The sequence below is a fragment of the Topomyia yanbarensis genome, chromosome 3 (assembly GCF_030247195.1).
Source record: "Topomyia yanbarensis strain Yona2022 chromosome 3, ASM3024719v1, whole genome shotgun sequence".
NCBI classification, from domain to species: Eukaryota; Metazoa; Arthropoda; class Insecta; order Diptera; family Culicidae; genus Topomyia; species Topomyia yanbarensis.
Window position 1 is genome coordinate 327,549,293 of NC_080672.1, and position 27,692 is coordinate 327,576,984.

At 37.0% G+C, this 27,692-nt stretch overlaps 2 protein-coding genes across 3 annotated transcripts in view; one reads left to right on the forward strand and one right to left on the reverse strand.

Moving 5' to 3' along the window:
* LOC131693464 (mediator of RNA polymerase II transcription subunit 24) overlaps positions 1 to 27,692 on the forward strand; it is a 207,415-nt gene that overhangs the window by 31,258 nt on the left and 148,465 nt on the right. The gene's annotated exons all lie outside the window — the stretch shown is intronic.
* Positions 6,626 to 27,692, reverse strand: part of LOC131693466 (G protein alpha i subunit) — a 67,532-nt gene continuing 46,465 nt past the window's right edge. The window contains exons 6-7 of one of the 2 annotated variants that reach the window (XM_058981302.1): positions 9,996 to 10,198; positions 6,626 to 9,855 (exon numbers count right to left, since the gene is read on the reverse strand). In XM_058981302.1, the coding sequence (XP_058837285.1) occupies positions 10,008 to 10,198 (191 nt within the window). In that variant the 3' untranslated portion in view covers positions 6,626 to 9,855; positions 9,996 to 10,007. Of the gene's footprint in view, positions 10,199 to 27,692 lie in introns of both variants that reach the window. The other variant, XM_058981301.1, reaches the window with a different exon arrangement.

Consider the following 27,692-nt stretch of genomic DNA (forward strand, 5'->3'; position numbering starts at 1 on the left):
CCGTTATTGATTGAGACTACGATCGGTAGATGGTCGCTGCCGTGGGGATCAGGGATTACCTTCCACGTGAAATTTAACCGCAGCGATGTTGAGTAGAGAGACAAGGCTAAGGCGCTCGGGCGCGCTGGAGGAGCAGGAATCCGTGTCATTTCACCCGTGTTTAAAATTGTCAAATTAAAGTTGTTGTAAGGATCGTGAATTAAGGATGACCGGTTATCATCATAGAGACAACCCCATCCTGTACCATGAGAGTTATAGTCTCCTAAAAATAAGTTGCGGTGCAGGTAGGGACTCTAAGATGTCTTGTAGCCGTCGGTGCCCAACCGCGGTGTTGGGGAGAATATGTACTGAAGCTATGCAAAGCCCTTTGCCTTTGGTTTCAACTTAGCACTTTTTGGTCCCCAAAAGAACTCCTCCATAAGGGGTGTCTCGATCGAGGCGAATAATATAAAAGTCGTGGAAGTTGAGATCTATATCGGAAGTTAACCAAGTTTCACATAATGCAAATGCATCGCGACTCAATCTATTTATTAAATTTTTTTAAGGAATCGATTTTTGGGATGATACTTCTGCAATTCCACTGAACAAATCCGTGATCTCGTTCAATGAGTTAGCCATCGAAGGATACGATCGTGGGAAGGAGGGGTCATTTAGCAGTCAACTGCTTCAAAAATGTTCTTACTGAAGGGAGAAAAGCTAACATAGGACTTTTAACAGGATCAGTAATATTGAAAGTTTTTATTATCCAGTCCACTATGTCCGAGAGTTTGATAATTCCAGTGCAGTAACTTCTAGACACCCTCGTAGATGTTTCCTTTTGTGGGTCATCAGCCTCGCCCTCGGCAGGAGGCAAGTGAGCAGAGATGTTTGTTGAGGATGGTGGCGTAGCTGTCTTTAGCATTTCTGCAAAAGAACGTTTGGATCGTCCCGCAAGGGAACGTTTTAGTTTATCCCACCCAATTTCTGTTTGAAGTAGCATGTTGCAGGCTTGCCAGCAAATAACTAAAACATATTGGCTTGCACTAACTTGCGGTATCCCATGTACTTAACATGGAAGACATATTTTGCAAAAAAATTGTTTGCCTTCCACATTATACAGAACTATCCTCAAGGGATTACAATTGAGTTTGTTATTAAAAAATGATCCTCATAGAAAAAAACTGAAGTGCAAATGAATATTCATTTAGAACCACGCGCATTACCTGCCTTTCGTATGTTTTGCTCAGCATATATTAACACATTAAGTCATACCGGCTTGAACCTTCGTTCGAACCGGTCACAAATATTGATAGCTCCTGGTTTACCTAGAGTTTTTCAACAGCAACAGTCTTTTTTAAGGCTACCTATATTTTCGCTCGATTAGTCTTTCTCAAGACTACCTATATTTTTTCGACAATTAGTCTTTTTCAAGACTAAAACATTTTTCAAGAACAATTCAGCCTAAAGAAATTCTTCCAACATGCCTGGGTCCTCCCAGAAAGGCCGTGTGCCAAAAATTAAAGCTAAACGGAAAAGGATATCTTCTCCACCCGAAAATTCAATTGACTGCAGCAATTCATTCGATGTTTTATCCGAATGTGAAGCAGATGAAATTTATAAATTTCCTCGCATTGCGCATAATGCCAATGAGAAGAAAACGCAATCACCTCCGCCTATAACAGTGATAATCTCCGACTTCAAAGCCTTTCGACGTTGCTTCCGGACGTGAAAGTCTCTTTTCAGATTGGCCGAAGAGGAGAATGTCGAGTTACAGCGGAGGAATTGATTGGCCACAAACTACTACTCCAGTATCTTACGGAGAAGTTATATAAATTTTATTCATATGATATCAAGACAGATAGACCACTTAAGGCTGTCTTGAAAGGGCTACCTCAAGGTCAAAGTTTGGATGAAATATCCAACGAATTGAAAAATTTAAGGCTACCGGCGATGACACGCCAGTACGCTGTGGAATTATCCAGGAGCTTTATTTAATTCATTTTAACCGTAATGAGGTTAATAATTTGAAAGTATTTGAAAAAGCATGTTTTATGTTCCACGTGCGAGTAAAGTGGGAACATTCTAGACATGGGGGCAGAATTCAAAATCTGACCCAGTGTCGTAGATGCCAAGGCTTTGGGCACGGCACAAAAATTGTCATTTGGATTCCAAATGTACGATCTGTAGTGATAAATCCCACACGAAAGATACTTGTCCGTTGAAAAAAAAACCACAAAAAGTTTCAAATGCGCTAATTGTAGCGAAAATCATAAATCGAATTTCTGGGGTTGTCCTGTTCGAGAAAAATTATAAATTCTCGTTCTACACAACAAAAACAACAAATAAAAACCTATTTTAATCCACCTAGCGGTGCAATTGTGCCTTTCTCAATCATGAATCACGAGAATGTGTGCCTTGTTTATATTCATTAAAAGCTTTTAAATGCATATATTACATTTTATTATTATACATCACATGACAACTATATACAGGAAAATAAATCATTATTCGAGTTCTAAAATTTTGAAAAAGAAAAAACAGCTACGGTAATATTGAACTGAAAAACGCTTTTAATCCACCTAACAGTGTGATGAGACATTTCTTATAACTCTTATCACTCTTTTCGGATATTATATCGTTTGAGAACATTTAGAACTTGATGCTTCGCGATGTTTTTGATAACACATACTACATGGGATAGTGGCAGGACTCAGAGAATCACTCAAATCAGCATAGGACAACATCAGTGCTAGAAATCTCAAACCAAATCAATGGGAAGGCGAAAAAATGGCCCATAAAATAGACATACAAACGAATTATTGCTAATGCTCTGTTAATAAAATATCTAAATTCCTCAATCGATGCATTGTGATGGGAAAACTGATTTTTCTAAAGTGGTTATGTATATCGTACTGAGTCAAAAAAATCGATTTTTTTTTTAATCGATTTGAAGTTTATACTTTATTCAAATTTCCTACGCGACTGAGAATTAAGAAATCAACGCTTTATCTTGAAAAAACCCACCATTCAAAGAAAATCAACAGTGCATATTTCCAGACTTGGTTTTATTTCCTATTTAAGAACTATTGTGTTTTTTACATCCTAGATTGCATGATTCAGTGATCGAAACCCAAAACTTCATGAAGTATTTGAAATTATTAAATTAAAATTTGTGTTTGCTATTGAAATTGACAAAATGATTGTATATATAGTATATAGTCCCTTTGGCGATTGTTTACTTTTTCGGTCCCACCTATCAGCATTGAAGTATCGCCCTTACGTTTTTTTACAATACCAATTTTACAATTGGTGGGGGTTTGGTGAAAATCGATCTAAATGTCTAAACGGCATAATTCCGAAACCGTAATTTTTGAAGTTTTAAAATTGTGCAGAATTAATTTTTCAGAAAATAGTAACAGAGCAAAAAAGTACCAAAGTCCAAAAAAATCAATTTTTGTCAAACGTTATTTTTTCGAGTTTACATCAAATCTCAATGTTTCATGCATTATAATGTCACTTGGCATCAAAAATACAAATTTGATTTCGAAAGTTTTTCATTTCAGTTTATATGGGAATTTGATGTGTGATTGCACTCTTCAACTCGTAACTCCGGAACCGGAAGTCCAATCAATAAAAAATTCAATAGCAACCGATTGGAAAATTGTACCTTTCATTTGAGCTTAACTTTGTGCAAATCGATCCAGCCATCTCTGATTAACAGAGGTCACATTTTTTTTCCACATACACACATACATACATACAGACATACATACACATACAGACATTTTCCGATCTCGACGAACTGAGTCGATTAGCATATGACACTCGGCCCTCCCGGTCGGGATTAGAGTGAATGAGAAAGGCAAAAACATTTTTAGCAAATGTTGAAATTTATGCATTTTTTGGTGAGCAGTTCTATGTTTCATAGACATTAAATCAATTTTAACTTCGCTTCCTATTAAATAAAGATCCTTGTTACAGTACATCTCTACAAAAACGAGATCAATTTGAAAAGAAATCTGAGGATTATGATTGATTACAGAACTTTTGGATTTTCTATTGGAATGTTTTCAGGCAGGAATTTGATAGTGATGCTATTAGACAACTGTGAAATCAAGACCAATAGATCAGTTACATATCAGGACCCCATTCCGACAATTTATCAAAAGTCCTCATGATGTTTACAACAACAGGTTATCAATCTACGTTATTGTTATTGTAATCCAATTTTTTTTTGGTGTGGTGGGGGGGGGGGGGGGTTTGTATGATGTTAAACCCCAAAACCTTCTCTTGGCTACGCCGTTGCTTGGAGTTATTTATTTCGCTTTTCATTTTCCGATATGTTTCAGATCGATCTGATGGTTATAAGTTAGAAAAATTGCAGTCAGAAGGTTCGCACAAATGAACATTTTTGTACTGATAGGTTATCAGGTTCCTTCCAGACAACTTGGAAGTGTTCGGTGATTATTTCTAGCGGTTGTAGATAGTAAAATGAAATACAAAATTCGTTTTATCGAAATAATGTTTGGCTTATTTCAATGGATTATTACTATATTGAACAATTATTAGGTGACAAAGAGTAATCCACAAACAACAAGCCATCACTTTTAAAGTATTCAAAATAGATATTTGAAGTCTTCAGTAAAGTTATTCGCAAAAGTAAGAGCTACAAATTTGCTGAAGACATCATTTCGATATAATCACTTCCAAGAAAATTAGTAAAAATATCTCGCTCATAGGGGGATTAATCAGCAAACCACAAAGAAAGGGCATATTGCCTCCATTGAATTCTCCGAAGATACTATTGACCTAAAATAAGCCGTTTTGGCGTTAATAATAGATTACATGTTTTTGGTCATATTTCTGGCAATGGGAAATGATAAAAATCTTTCGTCCGCATTTAATGTTAAATATCTCTTTTGGTAATAGTCCGATTTTAACGATCTATAGCTTATTCGAAAGGTATTTGTTGAAGCTGTCTAAAAACATATAAATTATTAATCTATATTGTCAATTGCGGCAGATAATTTGAAAAAACTGCAAAAAACGCCATTTTTGCGCATTCAAACATTCATATCTTGGAAACTAAGCATCAGAATCAAAAACAAATTAATAGCGTTCATACTGTTTTTTAGTTCTTTCATTTAAAATTGGTTTGGATAAGATCGGTTCAGCCATTGCTGAGAAACACGAATGAGAATTTGTCCGTTACATACACACACACAGACACACACACACACAGACATTGTTCCAAATCGTCGAGCTGAGTCGATTGGTATATAAGACTCGGCCCTCCGGGCCTCGGAAAAAATCTTGAAAGTTTGAGCGAATTCTATACATTTCTTTTATAAGAAATGTAAAAAAGTGCGAAATCTGCAAAGTCCCAAAAAGTCGATTTTCATAAAAAAAATTTTTCGAGATAACATAAAATCTCGACGTTTCATGCATTTTAAAGATGTTTGGCATCAAAAATACGAATTCGATTTCTGAAATTTCATGCAGTCCCCCGTTTGAAAAAAAATTTTGAGTTCCGGCTTATATGGGAATTTCATATGTGACCGGACGGTTTAGTCTATATTTCCGGAACCATATAAGCGATCCGTACGGAATTTCATAGACATCTGTAGGGATATTATAGCTATCATTTGGGACTAAGTTTGTGAAAATCAGCCCAACCATTTCCGGGAAACTGATGTGAGTTCGTCAATTTTGAAAGATGGCCGCTTTTCCCGGGCACTTCCGGAACCGTCTATGGTGGTCAATGTAGTCAACGAAAGTTTTGTTGGCCGTCGGTGACCTAGAACAGCAAATTGAAGTTGTTTGTGAGACATTTTAGCGATTTTTTTACCTGTTTTGTCAAATGGCACGTTCCCCGTACATAGTCGGGGATTTGTGCCTTCGGTTTTCAGAGCAATTGCAATACCTTTCTATTGAGAAAGGCAAAAATGTACCTACTTCTTCAGGTACACTTCAAGAAAACACGCCCAAACGTGTTAATCCGATTCAAAAAAGATTAACAACTTCTTCTACCTCCGTCACACCATCCGTCACAATGTTATGCTTCAGTGGCAGGTAGCAATGCCAAAATAACGGCTACAACAACCACGCCCTCAATCTCGTTTGCACCCAACGCTTCCGTTAGTCCAATGGGTCTAGGTAGCGTAACGGAAGAAAAATTAAAATACCTACAAGAGTCTATGTTACCCAATATACTAAATTAGAAATGTAATGCAAACAAAGCAATATAATCAAATAGAAAATAATATATATATAAAAACACATTGTAAAGTTGAACAATAAGCTTTATGCACCACGACTTCATTGTATGCGGTGTATGAAAGAAAAATATACTCAGAGAATTAAACGCACGAACAGTTCTGCAAGGTACTGGAATCGAAATCTATATTATTCTGTCGAATTTGAACTCTCATGTGAAATACAGGTCGTTCACAGTTCTCCAATGTAGTCATCCAAGTTTGGATGAACAATAAAATCTTATTATTAGATTGCAAATTACGTCACGGTGTTGTTTACGTCAAACGTAATATTAAATGTGTCATCATCGTGTTCATGTTCATTTTAATCTGACTATTTGGAGCGGCTTGATTTCGGATAGTTTCTCGCTAAATAATAACAACGCATAATATTAAATATATGTCTTATCAAAACATGATATCCTGCCTTTATTCAGACGAGCAAAGGGGAGAAATAATGCGGGAACAAATTGATTTCGATTTTGTGGAAAATAAACTTCTGAGTGTTTGGGGCTATGGTGTCCCGAGTTCTGTTCCACGTATAAGCAAAAAACATCCATATAAAATACACATTTCATTATAACAGGAGGGCTGATTTCTAATCCCATTGTTTATTCTATAGTTTTGCTTTGCTTTGTATTTGTGCGGATAGGTTTCACTGCTGGCCAACTGTTTTACTCGTACTTCCTTATACACTCAATGTAGAATACATGTCAACATGATTTTACTTCCTTTATACGCTCAAAAATATATTTATATTAGGTGTGTATTCGGAGTCGGAAGTAAGAAATAATTTACCATTTCCGCTTTCAGTGAATGATTTGTATTTTTGTTTATGCGTTCGTTATATAGTAATTTGACAGAGAATTCGATTTGTCTTGTTTTTTTTTGTGATAGACCTATTCACGGATCAACGTCCCCGAAGCATGCGTCACTTTTCGAGTGCAACGGTGTCTATGATATTCACAAATTTCACCATGCTAAAATTTTGCAGAAATTTTTCCCTGTCCTCCAAAGGGAGAACCATCATCACACATTTCTTTGTCTGCAATAAATTCAATTATAGGTATGGTCAAATTTGTGAATGTTTCCTAATAGTCAGCTAGTGAAGTGGAATATTATACCGCATTTATATTCGCATGAATCATCGTTAAAATAGAATCGAAATTATTTGTCACTGTCTTCTAAAAAAAAACCAATTAAAAACTATCAGTAGTGCCCAGTGTTTCATATAAACCACACTTTTCACAGCAAGGAGCCTGTTTCCAAAGGAGCGGTGGAAACCAATCATTGTTATGCACGTTTCTAGGAGTGAGTAAAAAAATCAAAGCAATCCAAGTTGGTTTTGACTCTTTGGTTTTCACTCCTGGTTTTGGCTCCTCTTGTCCACTCCGGTTTTTGATTCTTCTTCTGGCGCCGCTTATAGACCGAATTTAATTTCAAACTTTGCTAGTAGGGCTTCAAGATTTGTATGTTTAATATCTCAATTATCCCAGCAGATTGTACAGGGTGCGCCAGCTGGATGTATTCTTTTTCAACATTGAACAACTCCGCCTTTTTTTAGCCGTTTTCACAAGTAAACAAGTTTTTTTAGGATATTTTATCCCATTTATTATAAACCAGGTTTAGAATACAACGTCGAGTAAATAACCACCCCCATTTGAAACACAAAAAGCAGCTCTTTTGCGGGCATTTTGCATGACAATGGACAGCGTTTCAGGCTTAATCGCCGCAATTTCAGCTCGTATATTAGCTTTAGGTTCGTCAAGATACTTAGGTTAGCTAGAATACACTTCACTTTTCAAATAACCCCACAGAAAAAGTCTGACGTCGTTAAATCCGGAGAACGAGGAGGGCATTCCAAATCACTATTTTTGAGACAACGCGTCCTGGGAATTTGCTCTGTAAGAACTTGATTGCGGTGTGGTAAGGTGCCCTGTCTTGTTGAAAATAGAAGTTTTTCAGACCTTCTTTATGCATTTCTGGACAGACAAAGTGCGCTTAATTCCAACAGTAGCGTGTGTTGTCGATGGTCTCTCCCTCTTTGAAAAAATAAGGACCGATGATTGTCCGTCCAAACAGTTTCTGCTGAAGTGATGAAATCCAAAAATTCAAATGCATAGTGGAAGGATGCAAAACAGGTGTACTATTTATTACTGTAATGGCCTAAGCCTAGCCTAGTACGTAACCATTGAATACTAGCCTTCGAGGTCTCTCGAAAAGAAGGTTTCGCCATGAACTGTACCAAGGATCTGTTTTGCTTTTGTGCTTGATAAAATGAAAATTAAAAATCTAAATTGAGCTCGGGCTTTTAAACTGTATGCTGCAATTATAATCTAGTAACCTGTTTTCACTCCTTGGTGGTTTTCACTCCTCAGGAGCCAAAAAACCATGAGTGATGAAACCATGGATTTTAATGATTTGTCAAATTATGGTTTTATCAACCTCTGCTGATTGGAGTGGTTTTTGAAACACTGGTAGTGCCAGTAGAACGCAAGGGTTTTGGTTAGGAAAGAGTTCAGTCTTAGGAGAGGATTTCAAGATTTGCTCTAGATTTGCAACGATATCAATTTTGAAACTAGTTCATGGAAAAAAGCTTTGATTGTTACTCTTATTAAGGTAAACCGTTTTGTCTAAATAACTAAATTAAAATAGTAGCAGTAGTAGTTGAAATGTTTTATTGGAATGAGAGACTTTGGAGATGTTTAGTTGCTTGAAGCAGAATATTTTTTTCCGTTCGGCAAAGCGGCTAAAGTATTGAGGAGTGAAATTTGATACACTCTAAAAATAATTATAATAATAAATAGCTACCCATGTGTTTTGAATCTGACCGATGTAGTCCTATGTTCTATTGTCGCGGAAATTTATGATGGTGAGATGTATGGCGAGAGCCTTGCCTTTTAAATTCGTCTCTTATATGCTTAGATAACATCTAACAGTAAGGTATAAATATTATTTTAATTTTTTCACTTAGTTTCGTTTGCTTTTGCTCCTCATTAGGAGAAGAATCATCCATCTCTAGATTTAGTAGCAGTTACACATTTCACTCTCAGTAACAAGGCGGACACAATTTATTTCGTTAATTGAACAACGTACAATGAATTTCATATATTTTCCTATAAAATATAAAAAATATATTTACTGGTTTCGTTTATCATGGATTTCACTTTTGATCATGATTAGTTTTTTTATAAACATATACTGTTACTTTTTTTTTTTTCTGATAATAGACTTGTTTAAAAGTTTCTCTTTAAGATTTTCATTTTTAGCTTCATATTAAGAGTAATAGTTAAAAGTAGTTATTAACATAAGCGTGTTTTCTTCATGTCCTAAAATGTGCGCCATTGTTTTGTTACTTTTGTCTAGCAATAGCATTTGTAGCTAGGTAGGACCTGGCAGGGCCAACAATATTTTTGACACGATCTTTCATAGAAAAAGCCCGGGTTAAGAGCATCGACAAGATGATTGCAACATTTTGACACTGCGATTCTAATAGTACACTGAACGACACATTCCGCATCGTTCAAACAAATACCAGCAGAACATATTTGCTCGCACGTACAAAATATAACACGACTTTTACGCTTTTCGCTCAGCGGTTGAGGTTCACCGATTGCTTGACCTTGTGGGGGAGGAGAAGAGTAATATAGATTCGAATTAGAGTGCATTGGGCACTGTTGGGAATCTTGTTCATGTTAAACGGGTATGGATGTGTGCGTACGTGTGTGTGGCTGTGTATTTTTGTTTAATGCTAGTCCTTACAAATTGTGCTGCCTAGAACAGTCCACAGTCCTTGAGGTTATTTTTGATGATCACGTCCGATACAGCATCGAACACGAACTGAATGTTGCTCGTATCGGTCGCACAAGTCAGGTGGGTGTATATTTCCTTCTGGTCTTTTCGTTTGTTCAGGTTTTCGAACTTCATTCGGATGTAGCTGGAGGCTTCCTCGTAGGTGTTTGATCCTGCAACGAAACACGGATATTAAAGGTTTTGCGTTGAAATAAAGTGTAGGGTAAATCGAAGTAGATGAATTTTAGAGTACCGTATTTGGAAGGTACTGTGATATCTTTCAAAATTAATCATCTTCGGAAATTCAGTTTTGAATTAAATTTGGAATTATGTATGATTGCTCTCCCCCAGATGGATGGGTTTGACGGTATTGCAAACATCATCAAGCATATTTCGTGCATCAGATTTGAATAACCTGTGACAGGCATATGTTTTAAGATGATTATTGCTTTTAACCTCGATGGTGGTACATCGAGGAGACCGATTGGGCTTATGGGCCTTTCCCATGTTTTGTTTTTTCATACTCTTCACTAGCCCAAAAAGTAATAGTAGAAGCCTATTAATGTTACTGTAGTAACAATTGTAGTTTCTAATACCAGTGTACTATTGTAACATGATATTCGTATGTCTATCTGTGTTTGTGTTCGTCTGAATATTTGTGACAGCTGGGTCAGGAAATGGATGCAGAACTGGCGTATATGATAGAATAGTGGGTAGTTTATTGTCTCGCGTACAATGTTGACCTTCCAAGGATTCATTGGTTACTTTTTCCGGTGTTCGATTCGAGCATTCGATTCGATCCATTTGGGAAGATCTGATTCGATAAATTATTGTACGATTATTCAACGACACACGCGAATCATCCATTCCCGGTCAGCATATTTCATATGACAAAATGCTAATAATCCAAATCATTTGCTGGCATTTAGACGAGTTGAAGTAGTTTCATTTCATGTTACATATGTTTTCTTCTACCTCATTAGTCTGGTGTTGTTGTACTACTATTGGTTTGCTTTTCCAATATTTATGTATGCCAAAAATAATATCGGCCAATTTTCGCGCTTCTACTTAATATCTTTGCATCTAATCTTTATTTGACATGTTATTTTTCCTGATTTTACTATATCTTAAATTAGATTCATACTAACACTCACTGACACAATCAATTGCATTTTCTCTTATATACCCTCACAATCTCTCCCATTTCAAACGTACAAACGTTCTTGGCCTTTGCGATAACACAGTACTGGTCACAAACGCAAATCATGCACACATACTTACGCTTGCGATCTCGCCAACATAAAAACACCTCGGTAATTAGGTGCACGTCTTAGCACCTATAAGTTTACAAACATGGTCTCAAGCAATAACACATGCTCGCGCGATCATAAATCGGTCACGTCCGGAAGACTCTACCCTCGGTCTTAGCAGTCTAACCTCATGCCTTCAGTTGGAATAATGAAAAATGGCGCTCATATTCACTAGACATCATGTGCCATGGCGACATGACCGGGAATTCTAGTGGTATGGTGAAATTATCTTCTAGTATCTCAACCGTACACTGAAAAATAGGTATCAGATACGCGATCCGCGCGGTCATTCAAGAACACACGCAAATATCCGAATGGCCACATGCTTATAAAATCGAATTGATCTACGCGAAGTTACATACACACTAGCAGATGCGACCAACATGTTCACATACAAACGCTTGAGCCTCGTCTACCCACAACTACGCCCGCGATCTCGCAAACTTAAAAACACCCCGGTATTGAAGTGAACGTTTTATCATTTATGAACTCATAAACCTACAAACACATGTCATTGTGCGGTTATGAGTCGGTCACGTCCGAAGGCTCCCTCCCTTACCCTCAGCCCTAGTAGCATTGGTTTATGCCTTCAGTTGGACAAATCAAAAAATTACGCTCATAGACTAAACAACACGTTCTATGGCGACTTTCTCTCTCTCTCTCTCTCTGTCTTTCTTTCTCTCTCTCTCTCTCTTTCTCTCTCTCTCTCTCTCTCTCTCTCTCTCTTTCTCTCTCCTAGCAGTCAGCATGGTAGCATACTAACGCTTAAGACCTTCGCGACCATCCACGCACACCAAAGCCCGCGGTCTCGCAAACATGAAATACCCCGATAAGTTAATGTTTTAACAGTTATAAACTCATGAACGGTCTCAAGCGCGGAGCTACGAACACACGTGTTCGCGTGATAATTAATCGATCACGTCCGGAAATTTCTACCTTCGGTCCTAGTAGCCTAGGTCCATGCCTTCAGTTGGACCAATCAGAAAAAAATGACACTCATATCCACTAGACAACACGTTCCGTGGCAACATGATCAGGAACTCTAAGATATGGGACAACTCACTCTCTTCTAGCATCTGAACTGAACAATGAAAATTAAGTATCAGACTCACAGTTCGTGCGATCATTCAAAAACACACGCGAATATGCGACTAGACACATTGTTACAAAATTGAATTTATGCATGCGAAGTTACATACACGCTAGCGCACGGGAGATACAGTCGTTCTCGCGATATACAAACGCCTAAGCGATCGATCGCCCGAGCCCATCGCGATGATACACAAGAAGGAACATGCAATCCACGCACAACTACGCCCAAGATTTCACAAACACAAAAACGATCCGATGATTTAGTGACCGCTATACTGCCCATAATCGCAAAACAGTCCCATTTTCTATGGGATTCCCTATCTACATGGGACTGACTTGCGATTATAGGCAGTATAGTACCTATAATCTGAATAACGCGGTCTCAAACGCGCAAATATAAACGCTTATTCCCACGCGATCGTAAAATCCCGCACATCTGAACCGTACACTTAATATCACAATCAAAATCATGGCCTGCTGCAACTGGCCTTAAGCTGTGTTTTAGAGGGTGACATTTTCCGTCTCGTTTGCAATTTTAGTGAATGATTCTGACGGGGAGCCCTTCCGAGAATGAAGCTCTACAGCTCCAGTAAAAAAAAATCGAATTATGTATGACCACTACAAATAACTCTGATTGTCAGAACATGTTTTGAGACGACATGGAAACCCCGAAATTTCTCAGACTGTATTAGGCAGGGTCACCAATATGGGGTACCAACAGAGCTTTGCGAAATTTTAAATATTAGTTCGCTGGAGAAATGTCTGATTCTAAATGTTTCTAAATGAAACCATATGTTTGAAGGCGATGAACGGAGAAATTTTTCAGGAAGTTGTACATTAAGATTGGTATGGTCAGCACTTACAAGAAATTTGTTTGAAACAATCAATGGCAAAGAATGTTCTTTCGACTTATGATAAAGATTTCGCGATTTAATTATTTTTTAAAATTTTTTGGCCGGTTTAAATAAACAACCTCACGATGAAACACCATGTAGAATGCATTGAAGCTTTCAATATAGAGGCCCGTTCCAAAATACTAGCAGTGGTAAGCGTGACCGCCACTCATTCCAGTTGGCCTGGAGTCAATTCCAGCCGAGGTCGTTGAGATTTTTCTGAGGTGAAAAAATCTGTCACGTCTTCCTTCGGAAGGAATTCAACATCTGAACTAGTATCATAGATGCTAGGGCGTTGTGCACGACACAAAAAAATATCATTTGGATTCCAATTGTTTGATCTGTGGGAACAAATCACACACAAAGGACGCTTGTCCGGTGACACAGGAAGTTCCAAATGCGCTAATTGTAGCGATAACCATAAATCGAATTTCTGGGTATATCTTATTCGAGAAAAATATAAATTCTCGTTCAAAGCAACAAAAAAGAAATGAAAAATTTACCTACTTCTGTAGCTGCACTTAACAAAAACAAGTTTAAACGAGTTAATCTGCTTCAACTATACAAGGATCTTCTATATCTGTCACACCATCCTACAATAGTGCGACTGCATTGATAACTGCAATGCTAAATTATATAATATTTTACATCTGATCTTCCAAATCTACCCGCAGGCTGTAAAAAGTCACTTTTCTGTGATGATACTAGCATCTCTGCCACAGGTAGGAGTCTACGAATTATCTGCAGTCGACTGCAACGAAGCATGAATATTTTCAGTGATTACCTAAAAAATGGCAAATTTCCACTAATACGGCAAAAACATAATTGATTGTGTTTTTGCATAAGCTAAGATCTTCTTCTCTTACACCAAATCATAGAGATATTATTAAATTTAATGATTTGAATTTAGCGTGATCAGATCAAGTTAAATACTTGGGTTTGATTTACGATAAAAAAAACTTGCTTTTTAGTATCACATTGAAGGAATATAACCGAAATGCAACAAATATATAAAATGTTTCAACTCTCTTATAAACAAGAATTCTACGCTCTGAAAGAACAAACTATTAATTTACAAACAAATATTCAGATCGGCAGTGCTATAATATGCAGTGCCAAGTTGGGAAAGGTGTTGTGCTAACAGGAAGAAAACGAAATTTAGAACAAAATTCTAAAAATAATTTTGAAATGTCCTCCCAGGTTTAGCACAAAAAAATTGCACAGATTCGCAAACATAGAAACATTGGAAATTATAACCAGCAGTATTATAAGCAATTTCCGACAAAAATCGTTGCAATCGCCATTTGCAAACGATTTGCTCTTTTATAAGATTTGTTTAGCTCCTTATGCACATGGCAAGTAAGCCTAAAACTAAAAAAAGATGGGTTGCTAATGTATATGACATAACAGGGGTGTCGTTACCACACCAAGTTATTTCAAATCTTGCAAAGCATAAATTGACATAATTTCAATGATTGTTCCTATATGTATGAAATGACAAATTTTCAGGTTAACACGGCAAACTTTGCAATTTATAGAACAATTTTATAGTTTTAGTTATCATATAATAACTGTCATCTCTTCCAAACAACTTAACCCTGTGGTTTTGCGGGGTTAAGGAGAATCATTGTAAAATGTCCAATACATGATTTTATGTTGTTACCTCCACTAAAACCACTTCAAAACACTCCCACCTGTCATACAAGTACATTGTCTGCTTGTTGAAATCATATGAAATTATTGACCTGTATTCAATGCGAAGAATCCGGTAATGAAATTGTTTTACTGAATAGATAAATGAACGGGATCCCCAGGAAAATTTCGCTGAGCCGGGCGAATCGAACTTAATGCGTAAAATTTAGCCATTCGAAAGAGATATAAGCAGAATTTTAAGAAATATGATCATCGCGGTTATGTCCCGGACATTACCCGCCCCTAGTTTTTCGCTAAGCGTTATTCATTTCTGTACGCTAGGAAAAAGATTCCGATGGTTGTTTCGAGAGATTTTATCATTGATATTTCAAAGCAAGAAAATATGAAATTTGTTCATTTCATGTCTCAAACAAGCTTAGAATCCAGCGCATCCCTTATCAACGCCAACAACAAAGGTTCTTTTCAGAACCACCATAATTATTGTAAAGAATAACTTGAAACATTCCCACATATTTCATTGAGTATCATTCGATTTGAATAACAAGTCAAACGAGTAGTCACGACACTCCGGTTATGTCGGACATTACCCACCCATCTTTTCATCATTCGTTTTGGTGTAGCTTTCGCTTAGTGGCAGAGTTGCCACATTCACTGATTTTCTTGGAAGGATTTGCATAAATCTTCAGGTTTGTAGATTAGAAAAATATTTTCTTATGATTCACTGGTAAAAGTACAGAATTAACAAGCGCAAACCTAACACTAGTTAATAAAAGAAACCTTCTAATTAATTTTTTCTTGAATTTTGCATTCGTCCTAATAAGGACGGTTTGTAGATAACTATGGTGATATGAGACGAGAATCTTTTGAAACGATTCAAACCTTGTCGACGATTTGTATCTACTGCGTACATACATATGAACATTCCCCTTTCGCAGCTCATACCGAATGAGTACGCTTTGCATCAAGGCGTTCCTATTTATTAACTTTTCGGTGCAGATGGAAGGCTATTTTCATCATTCCTTTTGGTGTAGCTTTCGCTTAGTGGTAGAGTTGCCACATTCACTTTTCTTGGAAGGATTTGCAAAAACCTTCGGGTTTGTAGATTAACTTGAAAAATATTTTTTTACATGATAATTATTTTTAATTATACAAATTAATAAAAGGAACTTCCTGATAAAATTCTTTTTCCATTATATATTCATCCTAAGGTCGGTTTGCATATAACTATGACACAAATCCATCTACAATTAACAGTGCTAACGGAAAATAAGCACCACTAATTCTTTACAAGTATTTTGTTAGTCCCGAAAAGGACTGTTTCAACATTAGAGAAGCGTGAATTTATTTATCTTTTTCGGGCAACTTTCTTGGCTGGTTTGGCGGCCTTCTTTGGCTTTGGGGTCTTCGGCTTGTTCGCTGCAGTCTTCGATGTTTTGGTGGCATTTTTAGTGGCAGTTATTACCGCCTTTTCAGTGACTGCGTTTCTTAGCCTTTGGCTTTTTGGCCTTCTCACCGCCACGTCTGGCTTTGAGAAAAGCTGCGATACCACCATTTAGGGGCCATGCATAAATGACGTAGCATTTTGGGGGGTAGGGAGGGTATACCAAATTTGTGACGAAGTGTGACGAGGGGGAGGGTAGGGTCAGAAGTTGTGCGACGTAGCATTAAGTTTAAACCCATTGTTTAGAGAAAACAATGTAATGATCCTCCATTTTCAAGAGAAATAAATTTAAATTCAAACAAGTTACTTTTGATGCGGTTTTTCATGAGATAAATTTTACGATTCGCGGAATTACAAGTTCGCAAAAATACGAAAAGATTTTGTATGCGGATTTAACTTGCTACATTAGTTAGCTAATGTTGCTAACTAGTAGACTTAGTTTGGAAGCTGCATTAAATTTTCACTTCGGATTCAACCAAATAAAATTTAGTAATTTGGATGAACGTATGCTTCTTAGAATCATTGGCAGCTGCAGGATTGTGAACTGAGAGAACTTCTCTTCATGCTACCCTTGACATATAAAATTCAAAACAAAGCTATCAACACTATATTTGTCATGAAATGGGCTTATTTTACACGCGATTTGCTGTTATAATGAAAATGCTGATAAAAGTTGTCAAACATTTTGAAAGGACATGTATTTAAAATAATTGAAAAACATTTGTAATTTTTTTTCATCCCCCGATCGCTCTGCATAGGACAAGGGGTAGGGGGTAGGTAAATGCTACGTTATTTATGAGGGGGAGGTTAGAATTTTGTGATCAAATGCTACGAAGGGGGAGGGAGGGGTCAAAAATCGCCGAAAAAAAGCTACGTCATTTGTGTACGGCCCCTTATAGGTTTTATCATTAATGTTGATTCTCATTTAAAGTAGTTTTTGAACTATTTAAGCAAATTTTATATAGCAAACAACGTATCGGTAGCAAGCGTTGAACGTTTTGCTTCCGATTTATGAAACAAAATTGGCAATCCGTTTAGTAGAAGAAAAGTTATTAAGGTTCAAAATGTACGTAACGCTTTCGCTAATATGCACTACTATCGCTTTCTCGCTCGTTCTCGTGGCGTGCATGAGCCTTTCCTTTCCGTCCGGCTTCTAATGGCATAACCAAAACTAATATGCCGGCTTTCCCCCACCAACTGCTGTCGTCAAGCAACCCAATACGAATAATCATAGGAACAAATATGTAGTGGACCTATGTAAAAATTTTTCATTATTTTATTCTTCGGCTGGTGCACCATATTGACGGCTCTGTGCGGGATGGGCTATTAATTTTCACTTTTCCGAGTCGTTTTTGAAAGATTTTTCAAAACACTATTTTTCCGTTGATAATGAATGTCCTACATATTCCAAAATTTAATACAACATTGGTACAAATATTTTCGACAAAATGCCGAAGAAATTGATTAAATCCATTCAGTACAACAAAGGGAAAATGTACTTTTGCATATAAAATATTTAAAATAATCCATAAAGAATTGTAAAACGATCCATAAAAAAGTTGTCCATGTTCCATAAAACAAAACTGAAAATCCATAAAACAGTGTGAATGATCCATAAAAAAGGGTGATTTGATCCATAGATTATGTAAAATTGAACCATAAAATGGTCGCAAAAGAGCACTAAATAGTAATAAAAGAGCAATTAAAATCAACCAATGACCCATAAAAATATTGGAAATGTTCCATAAAATGATACATTTTGCGCCATAAATTAACTGACATTGATCCATAGAATTTTAACAATGTACATTAAAACACGTCGATATGTTCCATAATATCGATAAAAATGTTCCACGGTATTACAAAATAGAGCAATAAAATGTCAGAAAAAGTTCCATAAATTTGATGAAAATGTTTGCTAAATAATTTTTCTTGGTCCATAGAAGATGTAAAAATGAACATTAGAAATGATTCATATATCATATATTAATGGATCGTTTTACATTTTCTTTTCCTATGGATCGTTTTGTAAATATCCATGAACCATAATTTAACGTTCGATATATGAATCATTTCTAATGTTCATTTTTACATCTTCTATGGACCAAGAAAAATTATTTAGCAAACATTTTCATCAAATTTATGGAACTTTTTCTGACATTTTATTGCTCCATTTTGTAATACCGTGGAACATTTTTGTCGATATTATGGAACATATCGACGTGTTTTAATGTACATTGTTAATATTCTATGGATCAATGTCAGTTCATTTATGGCGCAAAATGTATCATTTTATGGAACATTTCCAATATTTTTATGGGTCTTTGGTTGATTTTAATTGCTCTTTTATTACTATTTAGTGCTCTTTTGCGACCATTTTATGGTTCAATTTTACATAATCTATGGATCAAATCACCCTTTTTTATGGATCATTCACACTGTTTTATGGATTTTCAGTTTTGTTTAATGGAACATGGACAACTTTTTTATGGATCGTTTTTCAATTTTTTATGGATCATTTTTGTTGTTTTAGCGGCACAAACTTAGGGCTGCCGTACAACAAAAGATATAAGCGCTCAAAATCTTACATAATTTTTCTTCCGAAATTTTGAAAAGGGGCCCCTATATTGAAAGGTAAGTCGTTAGTCACGACAAAATCACTTAACTGAGAAAGCATATTATACCTCAATAATAATTAACCGAATCATGTAAACAATAGGGTTGAAAAGACAGCACTTGTGGGCGAACACCCAATTTATTGAAATGCAATTCAAACAAAACAATACACCCAGGTTTTTTGCGCGGTTTTTTCATGCGAATTTTCCAATCAACGCGGTTTTTACGCGGATTTTCCAATTAACGCTATTTTTTGCAAAAATATTCTCCGGAACCGGAAGTCGCCATCTTTGATTTCAAAATGGCGTCAAAAATCAATTTCTGACACCTACTCTTCAAGACCATTCCGAAAATACCCATACTAATTGGGTTATAGCGAATTTCACTAAACCGGAACTCGCCATCTTTGATTTTAAAATGGCGTCAAAAAACAATTTCTGGCACCTACTCTTCAAGTCCATTCCGAAAATACTCATATTGTTGAGGTGTGGGCCATAAGGAGTCTTGCAGATCCGTCTCTTCCATCTTTCCGAAAATCTTGTAAGTCTTTTGCATTTGCATTTGAATATTTTTTGCAAAAACCGGGTTAATTGCGAAGTCCGAAGTCCAAAATAAAAACTGCTAAAATTCTTCTAAGTTAAAAGTATTTAAAAGGACTTTTTTCAAAAAAAAAGACTGTCTTTTGCATTCAAAAGGACTTAGGAATATTTTTGCAAAAACCGTATTAATTGCGAAATCCGAGCAAAAAAAACTTCCCAAAAAAATTCAAAGTTTTTTACTGAGAGTTTTTTTTACGCGGATTTTCGAATTAACGCGGTTTTTACGCGGATTTTCCAATTAACGCGGTTTTTACGCGGATTTTCCAATTAACGTGGTTTTTTACGCGGATTTTCCAATTACCGCGGTTTTTTACGCGGTACGTATCCCCCGCGTAAAAAACCTGGGTGTATAATCAATAGAAAATAAAATATATAAGTTAAGCGCAAATCCGCCCTAACGACCATAAATGACAACTCAACCAAAAGCATCGTAGCAACACCCGAAATAGCTGAGCCAGCGTCGCGTACGTGGAACACGCGCGAACGACCAAACATCAGACCATCATGGGAGCCACCGTTACCAGGTGCAAGATCAGCAGTTCTAGGAATCAAGCTAGGGACTCAGGTGTTCGATAAACATTGAATAAATCAGTCTTTAGTGTGCTGTCGAGTAGGTTAGTTCGGTTTTACTTTTTAAAAAGAAACTTTCCAAAGCAGAGGCTTTCACTGGCGCAGTCGGGTGCGGATTTTTTCAGTATTAACTCCCGGATAGATCCTTCCGCGAACGTATATCGCGCGAATTGTGTTGTGTTCTAAAAGATCCCGCCGAATCTACACACCTTGCGAACGGATATCGCAAAAAATACTGTAAGTAGTTTTAATCCTTCATAATAACGCTAAAGAGAACGGCTAAGTGAAACAAAAAAGCCCTATCTTTAGATTAACACCTAATACAATTACTAATTCAGAGACCCGAGCCCCGACCCACGGTAAGCGGAGGTCTGAATATCACAAAACTAAAATAAGGAAACTAACCCTAAACAAAGAAAACAATAAATAATTTGCGATAAAGTGTATAAGTTTTTATAAGTTTTTATAAGTTTTTATAAATAAATTCAACAATGGAAGCTCATCTCCAGGCACGCATAGCTGAATTACAGCAGCTGCTCGCCGAAAAGGAGGAGCACATCGAGCAAATGCATCTCGAATCCATTGGTGCAGCAGAAGCAGTGCAGGCTGCACAAGCCGCTGCTAATGCCGCGCGGTTGCAATTACAAACAACTAATATTGCGGACCAAACTCCACGGGTGGAAGACATTTTAAAATCACTTCAAACACCCCAAATAATCAAAGAGTTGCCGTCTTTCGATGGCAACCCAATAAAGCTGCATAGCTTTATTAAAAGCATTGATAACCTCATGCCACTTATAGAAAGTGCAAGAGGTACAACTGTATTTAATGTCTGGTTACAGGCAATTAGAGCAAAGGTGACTGGCGAAGCTGATAATGCACTGGAGCTCTACGGGACCATTCTAGAATGGGAAGAAATAAAGACCAATTTAATCACCCATTATAGTGACAGACGTGACGAAGTCTGTCTCACTAGAGATCTGTTCAAACTAGAACAGACCACAAGTATCGAAGATTTCTATGGAAAAGTGTCCCATATAATATCTCTGCTTGTTAATCTATTAAATTTAAACCACGACAGCGAACAAATTAAACATGCTAAGAAAAAATTGTATGCTGAAATGGGCTTAAAGGTTTTCCTGGGAGGATTAAAAGATCCTCTTGGCCCGATAATTAGAGCGCAAACTCCAACTACTATCAGAGAAGCCTTGAGACTATGTCTCGAGGAAAACAACTACAATCACGGGAGAAACTGCCCAAAAACACCAGTTTTTCCACCTGCTCTTCCTCCGAGACCATCTGCTAATCTGCAGAGAATTCCTATGCGACCTCCTCCAGGCTTCCTACAACCTCGACCACCTCCAACCTTCCAATTTCGACCCCCTCAGATATTTTCACAGTATCACCCCCCTCAAAACGCCCAACAATACAGGCCATCTCCACCTATTCAACAATTCCGACCTCCTCCACCTTTCCGACAAGGTCAACCCCCACAATTTCGACAACCTCAGTACAATCAGCAATTTCCCAAACCAGTCCCTATGGAAGTCGATCCTTCCATCAGGAGCCGACAAATTAATTATATGAACCGCTCACACCCGACAAGAGCTAATCATGGTCCACATTATCAACTACAAGTCGACAACGAACCCTATGAGTATTTCTATGACGAATTTAATATTCCTGACCCTCAGGCACAATATGAAATGCCGAACTCATATCAGCAACCTGAGAATTCACTACCCGCAGACGAATATGCAGGGCAAACTTCTCAAACACAAAACGACAACACTAATAATAATGAAGAGGGAGACGATTTAAATTTTCTGATGGCTCAAGGTCACCATCCGATGACCTAGAGAATTTCATTCCTTACATTACGATACAAACATCAAAAGGTTTACTAAAATTTCTCATTGACACCGGCGCTAATAAAAATTATATTAGCCCGCGACACGTCAACCTCCAAAGGTGTCGTTTTACGGAACCCATCAAAGTCCGTAATATTAGTGGTTCACACTGTTTAAATCAGTACGTCGAATTTTGTCCGTTCCCACAAAACGAAAAATTAAGATTTTACGTCTTCGAATTTCACGACTTTTTCGATGGATTGATTGGTTACCAATCCTTACAAAAGTTAAAGGCTGATATTCTGACCACCTCTAATGAACTTAAATTGCCAAACAATACAATCAAAATGCATCGCAAATATCCGAACACAACCCAGGTAACGCTCAATGCTCACGAGAGCAAAACAATTAACCTTCCCGTGAGTTCCACAGAAGGAGATTTTCTTCTAGAAGATGATTTAAAAATTAATCCCAACATAGTTATCGGATCCGGCATATACCAAGCAAATGACAATAGAGCATTCTTCCGAATTTCAAATCTTTCAGATACTCCTACAAAATTCTTGATTACGGATCCTCTAAACATTGAAATTAATAATTTCGAAACAAGTACACCCAACCTTAATCAACCCGATATAAAACAATCGCTTTTAAAACAGCTGCGGATCACACATCTGAATAAAGAAGAAGAATCCAAACTTCTGCAGCTCATATCGAAATATGAAGACGTATTTTTTATTGAAGGTGAAAAACTTACATTCACTAGCACTATTAAGCACAAAATTAATACGAAAGATAACCTACCAGTACATGCTAAATCATACCGTTACCCTTTCTGTCATAGAGAAGAGGTACAACGCCAAATTATGAAAATGCTTGACCAAGGCATCATTCGGCATTCGAATAGTCCATGGACATCACCAGTCTGGATCGTCGAAAAAAAATTAGACGCTTCTGGAAAGAAAAAGTGGCGACTTGTAATAGACTACAGAAAACTTAATGAAAAAACGGTCGACGACCGTTACCCCATACCCAATATTACAGACATCCTCGACAAATTAGGTCGTTGTATGTATTTTACAACCTTAGACCTCGCCTCTGGTTTCCACCAAGTCGAAGTCGAAAAAGTAGACATTCCAAAAACTGCATTTAGTGTAGAAAATGGACACTATGAGTTTTTGCGAATGCCTTTTGGGTTGAAAAATGCACCTTCAACGTTTCAGCGCGTGATGGACAACGTGCTGAGGGAACACATCGGAGTCATATGTTTAGTGTACATGGATGCCATCATTGTCTTTTCTACCAGTCTAACTGAGCATCTTGACAATTTGTCAAAAATCTTCGCGACATTGAAAAAACACAATCTGAAGGTACAATTGGACAAGAGCGAATTCCTACAAAAGGAGGTTGCCTTCCTGGGCCATATTGTGACTTGGGAAGGTGTCAAACCCAATCCTGACAAAATTAAAATTATAAAAGAATGGCCATTGCCGTCAAATGAAAAAGAACTGCGTGGTTTTCTAGGTATTTTAGGATATTACCGCAAATTCATTAAAGACTTCGCTAAAATAGCCAAGCCACTGACTAATGCCCTTAGAAAAGGTGAAGGCATTTCTCACTCGAGAGACTTCGTTGAAGCATTCGAAAAATGTAAAAATATTCTATCAGGGAGCAATATTCTGCAATATCCTGACTTTTCTAAACAATTCATACTTACCACAGATGCCTCCAACTTCGCAATCGGCGCTGTGTTATCTCAAGGAATTATAGGAAGTGATAAGCCGATAGCCTTCGCTTCCAGAACTTTGAATAAGTCAGAGGAAAAATATTCAGCTATAGAGAAAGAACTATTGGCTGTTGTATGGGCTTGCAAATATTTTCGCCCTTACTTATATGGCCGGAAGTTTATTCTTTATACTGATCATAAACCTCTCACATATGGGCTTAATCTGAAAGACACTAATAATAGGCTTGTCCATTGGCGTCTTTCACTTAGCGAATTTGATTACGAAATACGTTACCGTCCTGGTAAACAAAACATAGTCGCAGACAGTTTATCAAGGATTCGAAACGAAATTAATATAAATGAGGAGGAAATCTCATCCGATAATGCCACGGTGCATTCTGCGGATACAGACGACTCCGAATTTATCCCGTGTACTGAGCTCCCGGTGAACACCTTTAGTAACCAAATGATTTTGAAAGTCGGGCCTGACGAGCCAGACAATTACGAACAAATATTCCCCAGAGTATATCGAAGAACGATAACAAAATCTGTCTTCGGCGTACCAGTTATGATCCGTATATTCAAAGATTACATGGACCTTAGACGGACTAATTGTATCTACTGTCCGGAAAGTATTATGAACATCATACAGATCACCTACAAAAACTACTTTAGCAGGGCCAAACCGTTTAAAGTTGTCATTTCACAAAAACTTTTGATAGATTTACAAACACCAGAAGAACAGAACCTCGTGATAGAACAAACGCACGAATGTGCACACAGAGGAATCTGGGAAAATAATCAGCAAATAATAAAGAGGTATTATTTTCCGAAGATGAAAATAAAAATCAGAGAGTTTATAAAACTTTGCGACATATGTAACAAAAATAAATACGACCGACATCCCTACAAAATTATATTAGGATCAACACCAAATCCGAACAGACCGCTTGACATAGTTCACGTCGACATCTTCGTAGCAGAAAAGGAACACTTTCTGTCATTCTTAGACAAATTTTCCAGATACGGTACTCTAGTACACATCAAATCCCGAAACATTTTAGATATAAGAAAAGGGTTAACTAAATTTTTCAAAATCTACGGGACACCACGCTTAATCGTATGCGATAACGAGCCAGCCCTTAAGTCTATAGAAGTTCGTGGCCTCTTGCAGGACTTAAATATCGAAATATTTTTCACACCACCTAACCACAGCGAAAGTAACGGTACGGTTGAACGATTTCATTCAACCATAGCAGAAAAATTTCGCTGTAACAAACCAAATTACGAAGATCTAAACATTAAAGAAATATTTAACATTGCGTGTACATTGTATAACAATACAATTCACTCCGCAATAAAACTCAAACCTAGGGAAGTTTTCTACGGGTTGAAAGATCAACAAGAAAGACCCCTCACTATAGAATTAATAGTAAAGGCCCGCAACGAACTCTATGACGAGGTTATGCTCGCACACAATAGATCAAAACTAAGAAATTTGGAATATCATAATAAATACAGAGAACCAGAACCGGAAATAGAACCAAATGCCATAGCTTACAAAAAAATTCAAGGCATCAAAAAGAAAACAAAACCAAAGTATTTAGCAGTCCGAGCATCAGAAAACAAGGGTAGAATACTTGTAGATGACTCTGGCCGGGAAATACACAAAGATAATGTCAAAAGAATTTAATAGATTTTGTACTTTCAGAAAACGAGATGATCAACGCCTGCAGAATCCTCCTGATTTGCCTCCTACTCACTCTTCCCATCACACTAGAGATGGTCGGGTTCGGGTTTTTGGACCCGAAACCCGGACCCGACCCGAACCCGACGGGTTTCGGGTCGGGTTCGGGTTCTGTAAATTTAAGCTTCTCGGGTTCAGGTCGGGTTCCGGGTTTTCAAATTTGAAATTCTCGGGTTCGGGTCGGGTCCGGGTTTATGAAATCTTGGACTTTCGGGCTCGGGTCGGGTTCGGGTTTTTCAAATTAGAAATTATCGGGGTCGGGTCGGATTCGGGTTTTGAACAAAACAACCCATCCATTTCATGACACTGTTTGCGTCTATACACAAAACGCAGTCTTTTTTGTAGTAGTGAATTATACTTCGTAATACGAATTGATGACACATATAACCGTACCAAATGTTAGCACCTCTGAATCGCTAGAATTCGTCGTATTTTCTGGTGCTCAAATATTGTATTTTTCATTCTTGCATAAAATTTTTTAAACGAACATTCATGAAAGATCATTCAACAACACGTGTTTCACATCTAAAATTCCTTTGCGTATTATTTTTCATGATGATTAGTAATAAACCAAGTCAACAGGAATTTATCGGAAAATATCGGTTCAACTTTCTATAATGGAATATAAATTTCGACAGGTACTTTAAAACCGATACTTAGGCCGCGGCGACTTTTTCTCTACCTAAACGGTTTTGTGGGGTACATTCGTACCCCAGAACTAAAATCGCTCTAGTATGTCTAATTTTTATTAAATTTACAATTAAATTGCACAGTTTTATTCTAAAATCATTCGTAAAGTAACCTGTTTAAAAATATTCGTGTTTTGACTATTTAAGTATGTAATATTTCATTTTGTATAGAACAAGTCTTTAAAATACGTCAAAATTCCCTTGTTTCTTCATATTGCTATAACTCCAGTAGTTTCAAATCGATTTTGACCATTTATACGACGTTGTAAAGCTTATTAAATTTCCTTTTGAACATTTTTTTTTCAAAAACCGGTCAAAAAGTATATTTATTCCGATGCTTTGTTGAAAACCAAACGCCAACACAAACGTTAAAAATACAGCAATATGCAGTAACAGAGATGAAACAGGAAGGCGTCGAAGGAATAGGTAGGAATAGGTAGAGCCGGTGCATTGTACGTGTATATGAAGTAAGTATGTTCCAGAGCCTGGGCTGCAGAAGATAACGAATCGAATGATGCGTCTTGCATAGTATATACAAATCATATTCACGAATGTGTTTTGACTCTTTCATCCGCAAAAGCAAAAATTACGATACCGATCCAAACGCATTTTCTAGTTACTTTGCTATAGTGCTTTGTTATACCAAATAACAATACTATTATTCAGCAGAGTTGGAACTTATACAATTTTACACAAGTTTCTTGCTTACTATGTATCGATATCTTGCTTTAAAAAAAAAATACATAATTTTTTTTTTGAATTATGTACACATGACAAAACACTACCGCTAACGGTTTTGTGGGGCACATTTCTACCCCAAACAAACTTTAAGCAAGCACTGTTAAATTGGTCAAATGAAACAAATAGGTTGTACCTGCCTTCACGGAAGTTTAATAATCAAATTGGTTTATGATAAAGATTTCTTGCAATTAAAATAAACTGTAACGAAAAAATAAGGATTTGGACTCATAAATTTGGTGGTACTTTGGTGTCATTATGGCGGCTCAAATTTAAAAAGGGCACATTATTTTTTTAAAAGCAGATAGTTTAGGCCAAATTTATTTTCTAGAAACTGTCTTTGTTCGTTGTTCATGACACTCATATGGTGATGGGATAATAGCACCATTATCAAATTAGTGGTACATATATAATACAAGCACTTTCTGTCAGATAGTTCCCGGGCTGAGCTGTTGCATGATCCGGATTCCTTCATGAAAATACATGTATTTCCACGAACTTAACAAAATGATCGCAAAAATTTTGTGTGTTCTGTTGAAGCCATTAATGGATTTTTAAAAGTTTGGAGTCGTTCCGAGAGCTCCATTGGAGATGTCGAAGCATCTCTATTGGCGCGCATACCGTATAATCTGAAGCATAAAATAACTTAGATACCCAATCCTAGATCGTCCTAACGCTAATGATGGGACATCAAGAACACGTCAGAAAATGATTGATACCCTTCGATACAGGTTTGACCGTTC